Source organism: Mytilus edulis, chromosome 7, assembly GCF_963676685.1.
Source record: "Mytilus edulis chromosome 7, xbMytEdul2.2, whole genome shotgun sequence".
Classification (NCBI taxonomy): domain Eukaryota; kingdom Metazoa; phylum Mollusca; class Bivalvia; order Mytilida; family Mytilidae; genus Mytilus; species Mytilus edulis.
Window position 1 is genome coordinate 52,268,399 of NC_092350.1, and position 22,145 is coordinate 52,290,543.

The window sequence follows — 22,145 nt, forward strand, 5'->3', positions numbered from 1 at the left end:
TTGATATTTCTACGATGTTAAAAACATCGTTAACTGACTGCGTCTAATTTTTTGTTGTCCCATTTTTATTGAGTCCGAAATTATGACATACTGCAATTTTCCGGACCTTGCTTCATTCGAGTTTTTGCAATTCTAGCCTCGTGATTTGGTAAGATTACTAGTATTCCTAATTGATTTAAGGGTGTGTGGCATTAGCTCTTATTTTGACTGTATAGTGAGGTTTTATATCAAAGAAGCCAAGAAAATTGAAAATGAAAATATATATACAAATATGAAAACATTTCTTCTGTATTGTGATTATTATATGAATAGGAATATTATGAATGTACACATGAATTTATGATTGTTCTGAAGGTAAAACTATGAGAGAAAATAAACGTTATACGAATGATTCCTTACCCTTGCCGCAACTCCAAGGTCAATCTTCAGCCATTCAGACGACGATTTATATTTAGAACACCAGCCATATTTGTTTGGAAGATAGACTCGTGCATATTTTTCACTGCATTTCTTATCCCATTCTTTAGGATACGTGGACGATGCTGTTATCTGCCAGTTCTGAATTGCACCCGTTATCATGCCCAAGGGGCCATTCGTCACGCACACTGGAAGTACAAAAAGAATATTTTTAAAATGGTGGTTCTTTCATTAATGTATTTAGGGCTACAATACAAGCGCCTGAACTCGGTAGCTTTCTTATCTGGACTTTCAGATATTTGCATTGTACAAGGCGCATTTTTGTCTCACGGGTAAAATGTTTTTGTCATCCCGTTAATGACAGCACTATACTAAATTGTCATTTAATTTCCAACAGTATATTTTTTTTATCCCCAAGAGCCATAATCGTATTTACTTATTGGTCAACGATGCTGAAGACATGGAAATTATACAAAGTGTACGTTTGCGTGATTAATAGTCGTACGATTATATATTTAAAAAACAAACAGTAAATTAGATTCTGTTGTTAATCAGAGCGCAACTTGATAGAGAAGACAGTACTTTGAAAGATTTGTGGATTGCATCAAGAACTTTTGTAATGAAATAAAAGCATGCTTACTGATTAAATCAATTATGAAGATTGTTCATGCTTTTGCAATGAATTACATATTTTTTGCTTCTTTTCCAGTAAACCACACTAAAGTTAGGCTTTCAAGTGATCACCTAATTCATTATCCAAACTACTATAATTGGAGCTAAATGTGTATTTCAATTTTGTTTTGACATTTAATGGGGCCAGTTTAATTGTCATTTATAAACGTTTGACAAGTTTCTTAATTTTATTTGAAATTAAAATCAGGTGCATGTCAAATATGTAATTTGACCTAACATGTAAAACCTGAATATAAATTGCATTTAGTGCCCTTTAAGTTCACCGTAAAACGAAGTTGACATGTCATGTGTTCTGTGGCATGGGAGTATTGCAGTTTTACATTCATTAACAGGCAACGTAAAATATATTTTTAGATTAAAATTACGTGATGTTTTTGTTATTGTTAATGAAATTTATTTCGTCATTTTTTCAACGAGCTACAAATGAATATGGTAATCTGTTTTCAGAAGAAAGCATGTAGCCGAGTAGGGTATGTTTTTTAAGTATCTGTTTTAGTTTTGAATCCTCTGAGCTTCGGAATAAAAACAAATTTATTTTTAAAAGATTTAAAAAAAATCAAAATTAAGAATTTTCTGGAAGAAATAGTTTGCTGACGTTGTATAACAATGAAAATTAAGCCAATGTTTACATTAACATGTTCTGTGCAAGTTATCTCCCTTTTGTCACTTTGTGTAACACACTGTAGATATAATTTCCAATTCTTACACTAATGGAATGTAAGACTTGGGGTTGTTTATCACAAGAGGAACATTTGTTTATCATGTTCGTTCCAGTGGAATGTTAAGATTAGAACGGCAAATTCGTTGTTTCCTACTTTCAAATGTTCCAAATAGGTTTGATATGATTGACTTCGTGTATTGAATAAAACATTAAAAAAAATCAAACAAACTTTTTCAATTTATGGCTTAAAATTTCTGATTTATAGCTTTAATGTTAGGCCAACAAGTAATGTTTTAAACTTGTAAAGAAATGTTTCAAATTCCAAGTTTGGTGATATTGAAATCTCGTGATAGCCTGGTGCAAAGGTGATCAAACTGCAACATTTATGGCATTTTAAACTAACGATCGCTAACTGTGCAAACATTACAGGAAAACAATCACAGTTATTAACTCGAATTGATTGAAAAGAAATTCCTACAACAACGGAACAATTTCACGTATCTTGGTTTGGATTTTAAACTCTCCAAAAAAGCGTACAGGTGAACTTTATACACACGTTATAGTACTACCAGCTCTTTAATGTCACAAGCCATACTATCATATGCAGTGTCACGGACACATGGTTAATGTTTTGTAGGGTTTTATAACAATTTAAGTTGACTTTCGACCACACCCAAAGGAAAAGATTAGGTGTATCAGTACAAAATGTGCACATAATTGTCAACTAAATTTTATATGCTAATTTTAACGCTACGATATGAGATTACTAAAAGACAAGAAAAGTCTTGTACATGATAAATTACGTAAAATGAAATTTATGTTGTTCATTAAAAATAAAATACCAACGTCCTCTAGATTTAAATTTATCGTATATTGCCGTCCATATACTTTAAAACAACCGCAATTCTTGTTTGTTTTATAAATACGTTTTTTAACGTCGTAAATTCTTAGCCTACATTTATGAAATCTGAGGAATTGCTTGCTTTTAAAGACGACAATTTTTTTTAAAATTTTATTTGGATTTAGCGTGAACCATTTGCCTTTACTCTATCGTAAGTTTTACTCAGTATCAATATTGAAAAGGGCTGAAAGTCGTTTTTGCATATTTTGCTTGTTGATTTGAAGTGCATTATTGCACTTGTTTCTCCGTTTCTCTTTTCAATGAAAATGACATTCTAAACGTGTTTAACACTTGTACATATATGTCTTACGGAAAGAAAGTAAAAATGGTGACAAATGTTCGACGTAGTCGGGCAACGATCTCAAGATGAAACGGAAGTAGTTAAACCTCGCACAAAAATTAATGACTAAGGATGTAATCCTGTGATGGAAAAACAACTGATGTATTTTTACTTTTTGGCACAGTTTTGACATAATTATTCTTTAAATATACGAATAGAGATTTTTAGTGTATCAAAATAGTAAAACTGTTACTTAAACACGGCGCTTCGTTAATTCATATTGTCGACGATATATATTTTAGTCGAGAAAACTGTGCTAAAGTAATTTCTTATCTTCCAAATTTAATTACATACTAAGTACAGCAATGTTTTTAACACATGGTTATAATTTGACCGGTTATAATTTGGCAGGAAAACTGTTTTGACTATTAATTTTCTTCAATTAATGAGCGAAAACACATTCATGATTTCTTACAAATTAACTTGTTTGATTTAAGTGTTTGTTGGGTATATCATGCAATATTAACTGTTGTAGTACATCGACTCTGCAAATCATTACGTTTTTTTTTTACGTCAAAAGTTAATTTTTGAACGATTTTTATCACCGTGGTCGTACTTACTTTATATGATCCAGGATTTCTCTTTCTGTATAACCGTCACATAAAATTTGGGATTTGAGATATTTTCACTTTCCTTTACTATTGTTTTATTTTATTAGTCTTTCTGATGTTTCGTTTTAAACTTTTCAGAAGATTTATTTAAAGCCTTTCTGACATTTCATTTTAAGTCTTTAAGACGTTTCATTTTTATCTTTCTGATGTTTCATTTTAAGCCTGCTTCCAGAAAATTTAATATGAAAATGTTCTGAAGTTTCGCTGAGAACTGTTATTTTAGCTTTTCTAAATTTCTTTTTAGCCTTTCTGAAGCTTTATCCTTTCAAAGTTTTCATTTTACTCTTTATGATGTTTCATTTTAGTCTTTATGATGTTTCATGTTAGCCTGTCTACAGTTTTTTTTTAGTACTTTAAAAGTTTCATTTAGCCTTTCTGATATTAATTTCCTTATAGCCTTTCTAAAGTTTTATTTTAGCCTTTGAGAAGCTACCGAAATTGATCGTAAAGAAGAACAAAATATCATTGAAGTTTTAACTTGATTTGGCCTAAGTACAACACGTAAATAGGAACATCTTAAAACAAGTTGGTATTTACTTTGTCAGTTCATGATCACATGTTTCTTCGCCTTGCTATCAAACGCATTTATGATCTGTATGCAGGGGTTATCGTTCCCACCAAAAATAGTCGAATTATTATCGCTTTTTAATGAAACAATAAAGTTTTAACTTTACAACAGCGTTAAAGATAACGATTATGTCCAATAAACCATTATTATGTAAGAAGTTATTTTTGCAAGAAAAACTAACATGTCAAATAATTCTTCATAACTCTCATCAGCGTCTGTGTGTGTTCTCAATTAGCAAAAAATCCATAATAAATCGAGAACGTTTGCAGAAACGTTCAATATCCCGCTAAAAAGTCTCTAATTGTCAAATTAATTTCATATCAAATGCTAACTTAGATCTTTGTAAAGCGGAAATTCAGTGTGTGTTTCTGTTTTTGTGAAAAGTCTGCTGTTTTACTGCTGTACAGGTGGTTGTTTTGTATCCACTAAACTGGTATTTTCCCTGTATTTTAGAAAATGGTGATTTAAGACGACTAGAAACATTACGAGCTCGGTTTCTGTTTCGTTGCGGTATATTCCAGTGTCTCCTTTTTCTTATCTCGAAATAAACTGAGCGTTTTGTGGAGACATACGTTGGTTTTTCGTTTAAATTGTTTTGTAGTTTGTCATATCGGGCCTTTTATAGCTGACTATACAGTATGGGTTATGCTCATTGATGAAGGTTGTACGATGACCTATTAAGTGCTTAAATCCGATTAATATTTTGTTTCTTTTTGAAAGTTGTCTCATTAGCAATCAAAGGGCATCTCCTTATCTAATAATAGTCATAACAGAAATGAAAGCGAATTGAACAGGATCTTCTTGTTTTAACACTTCACCGAATAAGTAAACTACTCTGACATACAAATTTTTATTTTTATTCTATTCAAATATGCAATTCGAATTTATATAAATTTATTTCAAGGTTTAAATATAAATCACAAGTTCTATCAAACACAAATATTCATATATTTTTCAAGTTCGAATTTAAAAGAAACTTGTACTTCACGCATTTCCATGGAGCAAAAAAAAATATATAAACTGATATATCTGAATTTTACATCCGAATGATTTTGGCAAAGAAACCACGGATTCGTGCTCCGACTACTAATATTAGGATCGGTGTAAGTTTCAGAGTGTCGTATGGTTAATTATAAATCTGTTCAGATTTTATGAAAGCGTTGAATAACAGGGACAATACAGAGAAAATCGAACTTTGGTATACTATGAGTTTATTAAAGATGAGAGTTTGATATATTTTGTCACTGTGAGAAAAAAAACGTCTTCAAACCATGGCCATTGTTATACTATGAAAAGATTTGATCAAGTTTTATTTGATATAAATTTAGTTGAGGAATTTTATTTTATCTATTAAGTAACGTACTACGGATATGTTTGATGTACTATTGAAGGTAGAAGTAAGGGTCAGATATCTTAGTTGCACTTGATAATGATAAAATTTGAACCTCAATCTGGAGAAGTTGTTTACGAAAATGTTTTATTGTTTAAAATTTCGTCTCTACTTTTTATGACGAAAATATTCCGTGTATCAAAATTACATATTCGTCCAAATTTTAATAGGAGGTGATATTTTCGAAATGCTGTTGAAATGAGTAAAAAAGTATGTATACTTTAAAAGTTGGTCATCAAGGTATACATGGTTTACTTATACAATCTGTGACTTGGATGGATGGATAAGAATTGTCTCATTTGCACTCATACCACATCTTCTCATATCTATACACATGTATGCCTTTTGGTGTGATATCTATACGAACTTTGGTTAAATTTGAACTTTTTTTTTTTTTTTTTTTTTTTACCAACTTTTTAATTTTGTTTATATCTTTGATTGTTTTCCCTATTATTTCATAACAGTATCGTTATTCGTCTGTTCAGTCTGCGATCTTTCTTAACATACGTAAAGACATTTGCAAATAAAGAAGCAGCAGACGGCGTGGTTGCTATAGATGATTTAAAAACTTATTTTCAAACGCTTTTCACTTTCAACATTCTCATTTGCGAGAAAGTTGTTGAACTTTTTGGTCGTTGTTATTTGTACCTACTCTTAGCTTCGATATACAAATAGAATTTCAAAGTATTCATTGAAAACACAAACAAATTCCGGCACTATCTCGATTTTACTTTTGTTACCACTTCTGATAAATATTATGTTCGAAAACAAACAAATGATTATCAAAGACTACTTGTTTTTATTTTTGTAGTTAAGTTTTAATGAGAAAATGTTTTGGAATAGTTTCAATTATGTTCTATGTTGACTGATTTTTGTTTGGCACATTTGTTAGTTGCCAAATCGTTGCAAATACATATTGAAGCAATCAAACTTTACTTTTGACCACAAATGATTTAAGTAGATGATTCTTTAAAACTGTCACGAACCATGCTTCTTACGACAAGCTAAACTTAAAAAGAGAATTCACAAAAGTGACTAAAAGTTCTTTTAAAAATAGAAAAATTGCTTGCTTTAGAATGTCTGTATACTATCCACTGAATTTATGTTCGCTTCATTCCAGTAAACCTTACCGATCGAACATCTTATTTATAACATTTTTCATTGACCTTGAAATTTTCTTGTACAACGAGAATGTTTCAAAAGTCCTCTAACTAAGCAGCTGTATAGCCCTTCTTGCCTTTCAAATTATAACCAATAAAAAGCTTTAAGTGAGTCAATGCTAAATGAATCGAGTTATATATTTTACTTGTATCCTTCTACGTTTGTCAAATATAGTTTTCGGTGATTGATTTTTCATTATTTGGGTCCAGTGGCAAATAGTTGTTACATTTATTGAGGTCAACAAATTTTATTAAAAGAAAACATTTCGGTTGCATATTTCATCAGACTATTGTTCAATTGTCATTAATGGTATGGAAGTAGTTGCATACATGAAAGGGGTCTGGGAACTTACTTAGACCCTCGTTCGAAGGAAACTTTACTATCATATACATGTACGTTTAAGTTCTAAATCAATGTCTGGAGACATTTTCCATCCTCAATGTCAAAATTAATTACCGCATAACAAAAACAAGTTGCACTTTAAAAATTAAGGACCCTCCCGATAGACCCTCCTTTCTCACCTCTTGCAATCAAGCCTCTTAATGGCAACTGTGTCTATAACAATAAGTGTACTCATAAGTACCCATCAATCTTAATGAATATTAACAAAATATAAGAAAGAGAATTACTGTCTTTATGCAATACTTATAGTTACCCATCTCAGACAGCTGATTAAAAGAGAATGTGCTTAATTGCAATTCAGATAGAAAATGACAGTGAAATTTGTAAGAGAGGAATTACCGTAGAATTTTATGTTCATATTCTGTTGCCAAAAATCTAACGTTTTTGCCTCATTTCTTTGTTGTAAAAAAATTAATAAGTTAACCAACGAAAAAGATCTTTTATTTTTAACCTCACAAATTAACACAGTAATTGCCCCATTGATGTTGTTTTTGTTGCTTGATCAATCATTTTTATGTTTTTCTAAACAATGTTGTTTAATTATGTAGGGCGATAGATTGATAAATTACTTTCTTCCTAATCTATAGTAAATGAATGCCTATTATTGCTAGTCTAAGTCATTCTGTTTAGTTATGCACTTCCTTCGTCGAAAATCTTTTATTTTTTTATTTTTTTATTTTTTTTTATATTTTGCAAATTGTATATAATTCTGTCACTTAGGATTATTTTTCTGCATAACGTCTTATTTCGCTAAAATTTTCATTTAATTTTTTTTTTAAATCAAGGAAACATGTTAGACTTCAGCTTTCGTGTGTCTAACTTAAATGGAAAATAAACTTCTCATTCGACAAAAAAAAATATATTTCTCTCTCCTAACTAGACTGCGATTTAACAGCGACTTGATAGTACTGAAATGAGGCTAAAATCAAAATGACATTTTAAATGGATGTTGAAATCAATTGAATCTTAATTGAACATAGATGGACTATCTGTAACATTGGGCAATACTTTTATAGGGATATTTTTACCCTATACTTACTAGTAATCTTTATTTAAGGATGACCCTACATATACACGTAGACTGATCAAAGGTAACTTACCATATAATTACATTTACAATAGTCAATAATGAATCGATTAAAAAATACTCCGTCCATATCAAAATCTCCTATCAGTATTAACAAGCGAAATTCCGATGTTCGTTCAAACTTTACAACAAGCATTAATATTTTATTTAGTAATCTTGTCGCCTAATAGACATGTTTTAAATTGTGGGCCTTGTGTCACGTAAAATCTACTTTATTTCCAATTTCATTTGATAAATGTTTCTTTTTCGTACCTAACTGCAATATATTGCAATGATAACTATCTATGAGTTCAGACTAAATATCAAAAGTTGCTAATACCCTTTAATCACGTTATTTTCTATCTCATATTTTACCTGAGTATAGTTATTTTGACAGGAAAGAACTGCATTTGTGATAACATAATTTGAAGTCAACTAGCCGTTTCTATCTTATAAAAAAGAAGCTAAGTCACGATGTAAACCAGTCTACTTTCAAGGTTAAAGATTTTATAGGATAAAAAGATCATCGCTTTCTTATTTTTTTATTTTGAGACTTAAGACAAGGAAAGACTATTGTCAGTTAGGGCCCTTTAAAAGATCACGTATCATGGTATATCTTGTGACTTCTTTAAAACAAACCACATGGGTAGTATTTTGTCGATTATTGCTGAATTTTCAAGTTTATAAAAAAAATTGCACATTTCAAAATTGCGGGAAAATAGTAAAGAACTAAAATTACATTTCAATAACACGAAATTTTACTAAGTAGAAAAAGAGGATGTGCTTACACGACAAAAATAAACCACTTCAAACAAATCTTTTGATAAAATAAACTCTAAGTGACTGCATGTTTTTAATACATGTTGTAAAATAAAATTTAATATCATTTTGTCCGTTTGTGTCTTGTGTACAATTATTTGTCTGTTTGTCTTTTTCGTTTTTAGCCATGGCGTTGTCAGTTTGTTTTCGATATATGAGTTTGAATGTCCCTCTGGTATCTGGTGTCCCTCTTTTAACAATAAGATATCATTGATTAAATAACAGAAAAATATCAAAACATCAACATAAAATAAAAAATTTAACAGCATTATAATTTTTCTTACTAACTAGTCAGAGATAAACGAAAAATTAGAATTTATAATTTTACAATAAAAAAAACTGTACAAAATATTAATATATTAATATACTTACCACTCGCAAAAGTATATCCAATACTCAAAAAAGCTAAAAGATATATGTATAACCTGGCTAACATGATGGATAGTTTCTGAAATTAACAAAAATCACAAATTCGTCAGCACATTTAATTATTCACTAAATTAATAAACACGAAAATCACTGATATTAATTTCCTTTTTAATATAAATCCAATTCAGTATGTTCACATTTTATTTTTGCGAATGTATTTTTTTCTTATCACATGTAATATGTAAGCTTATGTGTTCACAAAAATCCTAAATTGTTAATAATATTTTGTTATTAATTGTTGACAGTATAATCCAATTGTTACACGATATATTCTTTATATTCCTATTAATATTATGTTTGTTGTTTTATCAAGTTTTCACGTAATCGTAATAATATCCTCTATAAAAATTATGTTCCTTTATTAGCGTAAACCGTCAACGCAATTTTAAAGTAAATCACAACTGTAAATTCTATTCAGAACGAAGCGCTCTGTGGTTGGGTAAAAAAAAATCGCTATCGGAGAATATTTTCGTCCACGCGGTTTGGCAAGCACAGGTAAACTAACTTCAAATAGTTTAGTATCACTAGCATTTAATTATGCAAGTGAACGGACGAAACCTCATGTCATTTTAGATTTACCTGTACAGAGTGACGTACCTATAAATGGTGGAAATATTTTAAATTATTTATCTTCGCATCTTTAAGCTTGAATACAATGTAAAATAGGCGGGGACTATATGAATCGTGTGATGTGTTATTCTCAGGTCTCTATCCAGCGTGGCGATACATCCCTTACAACTGTCAATATTTAAACATTCTAATATAATAATATCAAATGTTTATTTATGTGAAAAACTATGGATCTAAATAGAAGAAATGGAATTTCAAAACGTAAAGAAATTTCAAGGATTTTTGAAATTGTTAAATCACTGATTACATAAAAAATTTAAGTCATATTCAATTAACACAAGTCATTCTTCGTTTATAAACAGCTTATTTATATAGAAAACGTTCACGCCTTTAATCTAACACAAAAATTTATAGAATAAAATGTAAAACTTTGGTTTGATTTTTCAATAAAGTATACAATCTTGATAAATGTTGCATAACATAGAAAGTTTATTTGTTTGTTTCCAAGTAATAATGCCAAGTATGCTATTTTAATCAAAGTAATCGTAGAATAATGTTGAACGATGGCGTCTTTTATTCAACTAGAAATGAAAAATAAGTTAATTTGATGGTTTGATTTGTCTCGAATTCTATGTAAGATCTGAGTTAAGATTCCTGCCTACCTGTCTGTTTACATTCAGCTTTTGAATTTGATGTCGAAATAATCGAAGATGTTGACATTAACTTCCATTCGTTTGATGTGTTTGAACTTTTATTTTTTCCATGTGTTAAGGGACTTTCCGTTTTGGTTTTTCCTTGGAGTTCGGTATTTTTTGTTATTTTACTTTTCCACGTGAAACACGTTCTCATTGTGCTTGTCATTGATTTCCATATATTACTCACAAACTCTACATATTGCGCACAAACACCATATCACAAATTCTAAAACTTGCCATCAAACAATAAGAATGAGTAGACCCTTGCACAGGATTGACTCACGGGGGAAACAATGAATCGCACATTTTTTTTTATTTTGAAATATTTCTCCTCCCCACCCTGAAGAGAAATTATCTAAGTTTCTTTTCTTGAATGTCAATAAATAGAATCATGATCGGTTAAATTCCATACTTAAACAATGATAAGAATACAAACCACGAATGAACAGTGTATCCTTGTGTAGATTTTAGATCTTTCAATACTTGATCAAAGTGAAACCATATGTATTGTCATCTCCGATTTAACTGCGGTCAACAATTGGTCAGTATATAAACATATTTTTTCAAAAGTAAATTGAGCTTCCTGAGACTTGAAATCATTGATATAGATTGATTAAGTTAAGTACATAGCAGACAGAATACACGAGGTTGAAAACAACATTTCAAAACTACACAAATCCGTTTTTTCGTTTTTTAAAGACAATATTTAAAAAGAACCTCAATTTTCACCCGTACGTTATCTATGTGACGTACAAGGAATGCAATAATATATCTTTCGTTTAGTAGTAATATTTCAACAAACATGTTTTGAATGATTTTTGTTTTGCTTCAAATAACATAAAGGTAGACTATAATACATATATTAAATTGAATCCTTTTAAAATGTATCAAACTAAATTTTGACCTCTTGTTACTTTAAAAAAAAAAAACTAAACTTATATCATGTTTGCCATGACGCTTTCACAAGATAACAATTTTCAAAATGAGGAGAATTCAAATACTTCTTTTCAACTATTCAAAAAATAGAATGAAACGATCAGGAAAAGTTTAAAAGACAAGGCTTTTACAAAAAAAATACAGTTGAATAATTTGAGTTTGACGTACAGATTACAAATCATAAAGGAAAAAAATGTAATTTGTTTGATTTCCACATGTGTCCAGATTCTGTCCTTTTCTTATAAAACATAAACATATCAGTGACACTGACATAAATCAAAGTCTCGTAAACGTTTACATATGTTCAATTTGAAAAGCGTGAAGTGTCGTTTGTTCACAGTTTTATGTTTTCTCCTACAACATACTACTTAAACCAATCTACCTCAGTAAAACAAATGAAACAAAGGTGAAGAATATTTTTGTAACACTACCTATCTTGTACTTCATTAAGTATTTTTACATGTAATGCATCATCTAGGTATTGTCATAGTGGTGAAGACATTGTTGACGATTTTTCGTATTTCATCTTAAGATTACCTCATTTTTACCAGAACAAGAGGATAGAATCTTTAAAGTAAGCCAACATCTTCATGAGAAAAATTACCAAATTTTCAAATATACAAACAGCAATCCTTTATCTTCTTGCGCTTAGTAGAAGTGTTTTTAAAAGCGAAAAAACATAACTTCTAGATTTCAGCACATGCGTCAGATATTATTCAGATTATGGGTCATTTTCCCAATTTATCATAGTTTTTGTATCGGAAGAATTCATGGAACTGTGAACATTCCAATTAGGAACCAAGTCAAAAAGGTTATACCCTACTATGCTTTTGCTTTCTATCACAAAGGTTCAAGTAACAATTTTATAATAAACAAGAACGAATATTAATGTTGAGCATTATAATACACGTTTATTGCCAATAGTCGAGGAAACATCTTCATCTTATTTTTGGTTTTTAGATCTTACGACAAGACCAACAAATGATCAATTGATTCACATACATCGAATTTGATTTTAAACACCTATCGATCCATAACGTACGACTTTATTACATCGAGAAACAAGAGGTTAAAGTACACCCATACACCTTGATTTGTATCAGATATAATGCTTAGAACAGTATTTTTAAAACGTGGTGTGTTTGGCAACTTTGCCTGTCGTGTCAAATGAAGAGATACGATATGATGTCCAATTAGACAACTATCAACCAGGTACCACATAACGTACATGTAAATGCTTTCCATATCCAAATTTCAAACAAGGATTTTGAAAATCTTCTGTTAATACTCTTTGATAGCGAATGAAAACGACATCAACCGATAATACCAGCTACTACTACTACTTACCTTAATCTTGCAATGTTATATCTATTTGATATTTAAATTATATAATATATAATGCAGTTGGTCACGTGAAGTAGACCAATTGCACAAAATGCAAACTTGAGACTGGAATTTAATCCAATCAATTAATCAAAAACCAAATTTGTTTGCACTCCATCAAAGGTGTATTACTGTAAGGATAATACGATGTCGCCAAAATAAATACAAGAATGACATGAAAAGCAGAAAAACCTAAACTTTAGTCATACATTAGATGTTTTGATTACATATTTAAGGACTCCTACACTTTTACTATACTACAATACTATTGGAGATATCACAACACGTTACCTAATTACAACTGGTTCAGTTGTATATACAGATAGTTTGTTGGGTCCTACAAGATAAGTTGTTGCTTGAGCAACGCATGATTTCACGAAATGTTGATACTTGATTGTTTTTTTTCTTATTGAAAATTTAAACAAGTAATATGATTTAGATTCAAAAAGTTTAGACTTTAATTAAATGCAAATTCAAGTGCAAATTCCTACGGCAGAAATGGAATAGTTGCATGTATTACATATAAGTATATCCATGAGGGCGTCAGCCCGATAGGTTATATTTAATTTTCACCGTGATTATAAGGTTAATACAAAATGATAGCTTCCAATAATTTAAAAAGAGAATATTTCAAGAATTTATCCTTATTTGAGGATAAAGTAGGACGCATGTTTGAAAATTACATTGAAGGACATCATTGTGTAAGAATATATGTTTGGCACCATTAACCATGCATGTCTTCATAGCGTGAAGGACAACTCATTATTATGAACATCAAAATTTAGCAAGGTATTATATGAAGGATATAAATAAAGGTGATAGTTAAATGTAAGGAACTACATGTACGGATCGAAAATTTTAGACATCCGTTTAAAAACCGAACTGTTAAACAAATAGTTTAAAATATGAGATGAACAATCTAATTAAAGGAAAGCGTTTTAGTCTACTTTACATATTCAAAAAACAAAGTGATACTGGTTGTAAATGAAAAATTTAAACGATGACGTATACACAAACGCCTAGTAATTTATTAAAGTTCGTCGCCTGTGTCCGAGACAGATGCGCGTGACAACTATATAGGCTTCATATCACCATTTTCACATATATATATTTAAAACTCTAGATATTAGTATGTTAAAACGATTGCTAGTTCTTACACTTTTTAAAATTGTAATATGCAAGGTCCATTTCGAAATTATATTAAGTCCATGAATGTTTGACATTCTCTTTTTATAAACAGCTCCACCAGAATTGTCAAAAATACATAAGCTATGCAATCACCATCACGAATGAATTTGACCAATACAATGTGGCTTTGTTTTAAATCAATAGCACCATGTCTTGCGGTCTAGATCTTCAGACAACCGTAAATTTGTTTGATGCGTTATTGCTATGATCCGTATTGTGACATATTGAGCGACTGTGGATTTGTTTAACCGACTGGTTTTGAATAAACAGGAGACACTTGACTTGTAAACTCCCTGGTTTCGCTTCTTTTAGAGTTCATGCGATTCCCCCGGTATTTGTTGTTTACCTTGATTTATATCGTCTTTGTTACGATATAAACATCTGTAAATACTGTTGCCCCAAATTTATCAATATTTGTATTCTTATTTTGTTTAGTGGTGGGTGCTTTCATTTCTTATGAGTTAAGATTCTCCTTTGACTTAGACGTATTTACATATCATCTATGCCTTTTTCTATCCTTCTTGTATATGTACATCTTTAGCTTTCAGTCTTTTGATAGATATACGAAGATGTGGTGTGAGTGCCAATGAGACAACTCTCCATACAAATAACAATTTAAAAAGTAAACCATTATAGGTTAAAGTACGGCCTTCAACACGGAGCCTTGGCTCACACCGAACAACAAGCTATAAAGGGCCCCAAAATTACTAGTGTAAAACCATTCAAACGGGAAAACCAACGGTCTAATCTATATAAACAAAACGAGAAACGAGAAACACGTATATATTACATAAACAAACGACAACTACTGTACATCAGATTCCTGACTTAGGACAGTAGATGTGCCTATTTAAAGTTGAAAAAGGGAGAGCGCGATTCAGCACATGTTCATGTAATCATAAATATATAACCAGCTTGTTTCAATATTGTCATAAACAAATGTAAAGTACTAATATCTTCAATAACCCTAATTTGCTGTATTTTCTTGTAAGAGAGTTTAACGCCATCTTTGAAGTTGTTGTAAGGACTCTACCTCAGCATTTTCAAGAGGTTTAATCATTGAGAAGAGGGCATAGAGATGTTTCAAGAAGGTAGTGTTTATGTATTATTGAAGGGTTATATTTATTGGCCATCATTCAGTTGTACTTACGCTTCATTTGCAGTTAAAAATGCATTTGAGTTAGGCACAATGCTCGTGGCTCATTCGATCCTCTTTTCCTTTTTGCTAGAACTAATTTTATTTTACATAGTTATTAAGTTCTTATATGTAATTACGGAAAAACAAATTATTATTTTTGATATGTATAATTTTGCACCTTAAAACGCGGGAATTTCGTGCAGAATGTAATGCTTCACTCGGAAAATTATATCAGAAATGCTTTGATTTAAAATGATGTAATAACGGAATTCACCCCTAAGCACAACTTTGGTGTGTTTGCAAACATATACTTTATTAGAGTCAACAGTAGTATCCAAAGATACATGTCAATGTAAAAAATAAACTTTACTTATCGCGCAAACTCCAACAGGAACGAGACTACGTGCGTCGACAGAGGAAGTTAGACAAATACCATCACTGGACTTCCTGTATGTTATATATCGTTTAGATCACTTACTGGTTAATCATTTTCAAATTAGAAAAAAAATATTCGATTACGTTTCGATCACTTCAGAAGTTGATATAACAACGCCCTTAGTACTTCAATTTGTAAAAGTTTGGGATGTGGATATGATACCTTCAGATATGTTGTTACAGGATACCATTACATTGGCCGAGATCGAGATTTAATGTACGTGTTTTAAAAGAGACATACATTTTGACTTCTTTTATCATATGCCACGAAAACGTGCAACGAGGTTATTACTTCTTTTAAATGTTGATGGAAATATTTTGATTCTTTTATCAAGACATGTATAAATATGTTGTCCTGTGTCATTCTAATCACCATGTTATGACTTTTGAATACTGGTATACTACTGTACTACTGTTGCCTTTATTTATAAAATTCCTGTTAGATATATTGTTTGACCTCGTGTGCATCACTGATAAGAACTTTATCATCATACTATAAACCAGTTCTTCGGTACATGTAATGTATTGACCAGCCCAGTAGTCGTCACTTCGGTGTGCTGATATGAATTATCATTGATATGGTTATATTTATAAATTAACTGTTTACAAAACTTTTGAATTTTCGAAGTACTAAGGCTTTTCTACCCCAGGAATAGATTACCTTAGCTGTATTTGTCAAAACTTTTAGGAGTTTTGGTCTCAATGCTCTTCAACTTCGTACTTTATTTGGACTTTTTAACTTTTTTTAATTCGAGCGTCACTGTTGAGTCTTTTGTAGACGAAACGCGCGTCTGGCGTAAATACAAAATTTAATCCTGGTATCTATGATGAGTTTATTTTGGTAGTTTGAATAAAAGGAGTAGGTCCAGTAAGACCCCTTTTTGGCCCCAAAATATAGCAGTTTTACAAAATTGTTAAAATGTAAACTTTTAGTTATTTATTGGATAGTAGAATGGTGCTGCTACATAAATATGGGCTGTTTTTGACAATACAATGCACATATATTAGGTACTAGCACCATTAAGTCATGCTAAATTACTGAAATCTTAACAATTCCAGCATTTTACTTAAATTTTAGACGGTTTCCGTGTAAAACGAAAGTGGCCGCATTCGAGTTCATCCAAAATATTGAAATGGAAGTTGTATTTAATGATAATACATAACATATATAAAGATTGGGTATGAACACGGATGCGGCCACTTTCGTTTTTGACAAAAACCATCTGAAAAGTGACATTTTTTCGCATATTTGGTAGATTTTTCCTATTTGAGCTTTAATCGGATCGTTTTTAATGACTAATAAAGTTAAAATCTTTCACATAAACTAATAGAATCATATGAAATAGACACTTAAGTGTTTAAAAAGTGGTCAAAATCTTTCGTCAGATAAAACTGAAATTTGAGGCCAAAATCGGTCCTTACCGGACCTACTCCTTTGCTTTTATTGCTTTTTTTTATATCATTTAAGATAAAGGACAATAGCTCTTTTGTGCAAAGCTCTGGCTCATTTCTGTATTATTCTTTGGGTCATTTTTGGATGGTCAGCTCGTCTACGTTTGTACATTTTTTTCAAATAAATTGGCTTAGAGCATCACTGTGAAGAAATACGTATTTGTTTTGAAGTAAAATGGGTACCGCAAAGGTTATACTAGTATATGAATAAACACAAAGTTACACTACTAGAATTTGCGGGGAAACAAAGAGAGAAAACAAGACATTTGATGTCTGTATTGATTAATGGCTATTGAATGTCCAACGTCATATATGTCAAAACGTTACAGAATTGTTCGCGGTAAAGAACAGTAATTTTGCATACAATTTAATTCTTGCTATTTCCTACAATATTGTTCTCATGTATATCTGTCTACTATTGTTGTTAGCATAAAAATACAACAAACATATAGCTGTAATAGAGAAAAAAGTAAAATTTCAAAAATACTGAACTCCGAAGAAAATTCAAAACGGAAAGTCCCTAATCAAATTGCAAAATCAAAAGCTCGTAGGAATATTAAACCCGTAGAAATAAACATATTCTGATTAATTTGGATTTCTAAACTTGAAATCATAATATCAAAAGTAATAAATCTAGCCTAAAATTTAACTTCAAATGTATGAAAATTCACAAATTTTAAACAAGTAACAACAACAGTGATTCTCCTTATCTAACGCTTGGTAGTTAACAACAATCTGCACATTCCTTCAACTTCAAAGCAAATCAAGGCATTTAAGTATGGCATATAACCTGGTTAGTTGTTCAAATAACACTTGGTAACAAGTAGGTATTACGATGACAAAGGTATTACTGTCACAAGTGGAAAGAAACCTTGTTGCTTACATATTTCATCTGATTTTGATACCTTTCCAAATCCTCTAAAATGCCTAGTAATTTTAAATCAAGACATGTAAATATGGAGACTTGAATTTTTTTCTGTTAATTAGTAGTGTCGCTGTGTTTAACATACACACATTGTCAAAAGTGAGTGGGTGTGTTTTATGTTGAAAAGTCGGCTTTCGGGTTTAATTAAATAGTTTTTATACTTCTAGTCAACTCCGAGTTTTGAGAAAAGGTGTAATTTTCATAAGAAAATTATTAACAAAACGGTTCAGATAATCAGTACTTAATAGAGATAAAAGAAACCAATACCCATTTTTCGGGCTTCAATATTTTCATAAAGTACATAAATCAGTATTACAATAACAGATAAATAACTTCCAAAACGAGCACACTATTTTTTAATCAAGATGTGATATGATTGCAAATGAAACAACTAAATGTCAACTATGCCAAATGAAGTGAATGAACCAATATATTTTGGTATTTTGTTGGTACATTGGTTCTTTTGTTTTGGCAAGTTTTACTCTAAAACTTCTATCGAATACAGGGATGCCGTAAATGTCTAACTGATAAATGATTTCATGAGGGAGTGTGGGAATTTTGTTGTTGTCGGTAGCAGACTTTCCGATACAGTATTTGTACTAATCTATGTGTCTTGTTAATATACTAAATTCAAAATAAGACAAGAGTTGAAAATAAAGTTGTTGACAGAAATCTGTAAGAATACAGGACATGGTCATTTAAATCTACGAAGAGGATATTTGTAGGCGGACTACTTGATACAACTTGTTTACTTACTAGTAAGAAATAAAGGAGGGGATGCACTTTTGAAGATGAAATTACAAACCATGCAGTGTAATATGCAACAAAATAACAACAAAAACAACAGCATTTCCTGTATTTATAATGAGTATCTAGTCAGAATTATGTAAACAAAAGTAAAGATCCGGACGTAGGGTTCATTTGCACTTAGTACATGCTTTCCAAGTATCATTAACCTTTATAAGCGTTTCTCATATCTGATTTTTGTAGAACAATGGAAGTACTTAGAACAGATTTGATGATATCGCTCCGTTTTACGATAACGACGTGGAAATGTAATATTGTCGTTTGCTGTTGACATGTAGTTTCATGCCTTTTCACTTTCCATTTTAAACTATCTAATAAAATTGGTCAACACTACACAATGATCATACGCTATCAGAAATAGTTAATTTTTGAAATCTTTCTGCTCATTCTGTGTATGACATGTGCTGTGGTAGTTATATTACTAAGTCTTTAATTATTTTAATGGTAAATTGAAATGTTGGCAGACAAAATGGATATATTTATGAATACCATGCAGCTGCTTGGTGTCAAAGGTCAAACATATAAATGAAAACTTCGGTCCTGTTATATTTCTACCACCTATATATTTCAAATAATACATACTTTTAGTGTATTTATTTCACTTAAAAAAATCCCATAGAGTCCCTATGTAAAGTACCATTCTCAATATTAAATAATCTACATTTTATGGAAAAAAAATATACTTTTTTAAAAATAATTCTATCAATAATAAACAAGTCTGCCTTTTAGAACTGCATTTGTAAAAATCATTTGTTTGTTAATGAATGACATACACAATGTTTTTAGAATGTAGTGCCGAAGTAAAAGTATCCTTCCAAATTGATGCAAACGAGTACATATAGGTTTAATCGTAATCATTAGTAAATACGATTGATTAGTTCATAATTGAACGACATTTAAAGTTAATTGACGTTGGTGCACCAAAGACCAGGTCTTTTATTGAGCCCTTAGTCTATGATTGAATGGCTGCTATAAGTCAACATAGTAACGAAGTAATCCAGACAATCTTTAACTTAGAAAGAAATGAAATATATCTATCTACTTACTTCTTCAGATTGAAAAATGTCTCCGTTCATATGGTGTATCATTTATAGAATACTAAGGGTTTATCATGACCGGAAATGCACCCACTGCTAAATGTAAGAAAATGCTGCACTAAAACACCATGTAAAGGAATACCGATGCATCTAATGTGCAAATACTACACCAGATTTAGACATAAACAGTTAATTCTCGTGATATGTACTTAGTCTACTTTTGAAAAATGATACAAACAATGCTCATTAAAGGCTTAAATGATTTCTTCAGGTCTTTATATTACTTGAATATGACCTGCATATTAAAAGCAGATACGATGAATGAAGTCTTTTGTCTGGTCATTGATATCGCTTAATGAGATTTTTTATTGGTGGAGTGAGGGAAGACCTGCTAATATTTCCAATATATGCTTTTAAAAGCTATATTTTATCGAAATATGAGATAATTTCGACGTACGCCTCTAAATTAATTCAAGAACAAAAGCAAGACGAATGTCAAAGGCAATATTTCCTTCCATATTAATATGGTTTCTACTAAAACCTGGTTTTTAACGACAACAACAAGAGGTGTGGTAACGATATGTTATCAGAATGCAGTCCGAAATATTTTAAAACATATTAATATTTGAACAATTTCCAAATGATTTTAAAACAACAGTGAGACAAAATGCAACAAACAAATTCATATACGCCATCAAACGATATTGTGATATTTTGTTAAAAGAAGAAACTGTTTTGAAAAAAAAAACAATAACCGAAGAAAAATTTATTTAGAACACAGAATATAGTAGATTTTAAAGACTGTTACAATTGATTGTCATGAACTTTTTTTTCACATATCATTGTCAATATAATGGAGTTTTACAAAATGTATGAGACTGTCATACACATGAAAGGTTAAGCTAGCTATAAAACCAGGTTTAATCCAACATTTTATACATCACCTGTACCAAGTCAGGAATATAACAGTTATTATCCATTCGTTTTATGTGTTTGGTCTTTTGATTTTGCTATTTGATTTGGAACTTTCCTCGGAGTTCGGTATATTTGTTTCTTTTTTTTACCTTTTTGCTTGCATTCGTAACCTTCTTCGGGAACGCTTCAATCTAGATATTTGAAGGAATGTGTAAAATTTCGAAAAACTAAGGATTTTCTTATCCCAGGCATAGATTACCTTAGATGTATTTGGCACAACTTTTGGGAATTTTGGATCCTCAATGCTCTTCAACTTTGTACTTGTTTGGCTTTATAAATATTTTGATATGAGCGTCACTGATGAGTCTTATTTAGACGAAACGCGCGTCTGGCGTACTAAATTATAATCCTGGTACCTACTAAAACATCAAAACATTTAGAAAGCCAAACAAGTACAAAATTGACCATTAGTTTCCTAATCTTTCATTTCTTAATTCATAAACGATGACTTCTAATACAGTTAGTTGTATACCATGTCAGTACCCGAAAACTGACTACTCAGCTGACGATAATAACAATCCAACACCAGAAGTATTGACCAAGTTCTAGTAATACAAATTCATATGGTCTTCAAAATCATTTCACACCTAAACACCATTTCCTGTTTACCATAAGTTACAGGTGTGAATGGTTACAATTACAGCATAAACAATGACCTTGAAAGTCTATCCACAATAATTCAGGATATCACATGATTTGCATTTATTAAATGGTAATATAAGATACTTTATAGAGTACTTATATAGGTATAATGTACCCTACCATCCAGGCAGAAAGTGGGATAAGTTACAGATAAAAAAAACAAGTATAGTAGGAAAACATTGTTAGCAAAGGTACCAGGCTTATAATGTTATACACCAGACACGCGTTTCGTCTTCAGATCACAATAGTTAGAAAGCATAATAAAATTCAAGTTGAATTGCATTGAGGACCAAAAATAACTAATGAGAATGATAGCAGGGATAACAGTATATGGTTTACAATTGGCGTAAGAGGTAATGTGACTGTGATACCCAAACTAAGCAATTAACTTTCTGCGTTTATATATCTAGCATAAGATTTCCTGATCGACTCCATAAATTATCTCGCGCGTTAAAAGTCTCGACATTCTCATCGTCAAACATGAAGAAAAAAACCAGTCATTAC

The 22,145-nt window shown here is 30.8% G+C and overlaps 1 protein-coding gene across 2 annotated transcripts in view; it reads right to left on the bottom strand.

The window, feature by feature from the left end:
* The window catches only part of LOC139481765 (lactadherin-like), a 29,307-nt gene extending 19,256 nt beyond the window's left edge, over nucleotides 1-10,051 (bottom strand). Inside the window, exons 1-2 of one of the 2 annotated variants that reach the window (XM_071265259.1) lie at nucleotides 9,402-10,051; nucleotides 400-605 (exon numbers count right to left, since the gene is read on the bottom strand). In XM_071265259.1, the coding sequence (XP_071121360.1) occupies nucleotides 400-605; nucleotides 9,402-9,465 (270 nt within the window). In that variant the 5' untranslated portion in view covers nucleotides 9,466-10,051. The remainder of the gene's footprint in view (nucleotides 1-399; nucleotides 606-9,401) is intronic. The other variant, XM_071265258.1, reaches the window with a different exon arrangement.
* Between the last annotated feature and the right edge of the window lie 12,094 nt (nucleotides 10,052-22,145).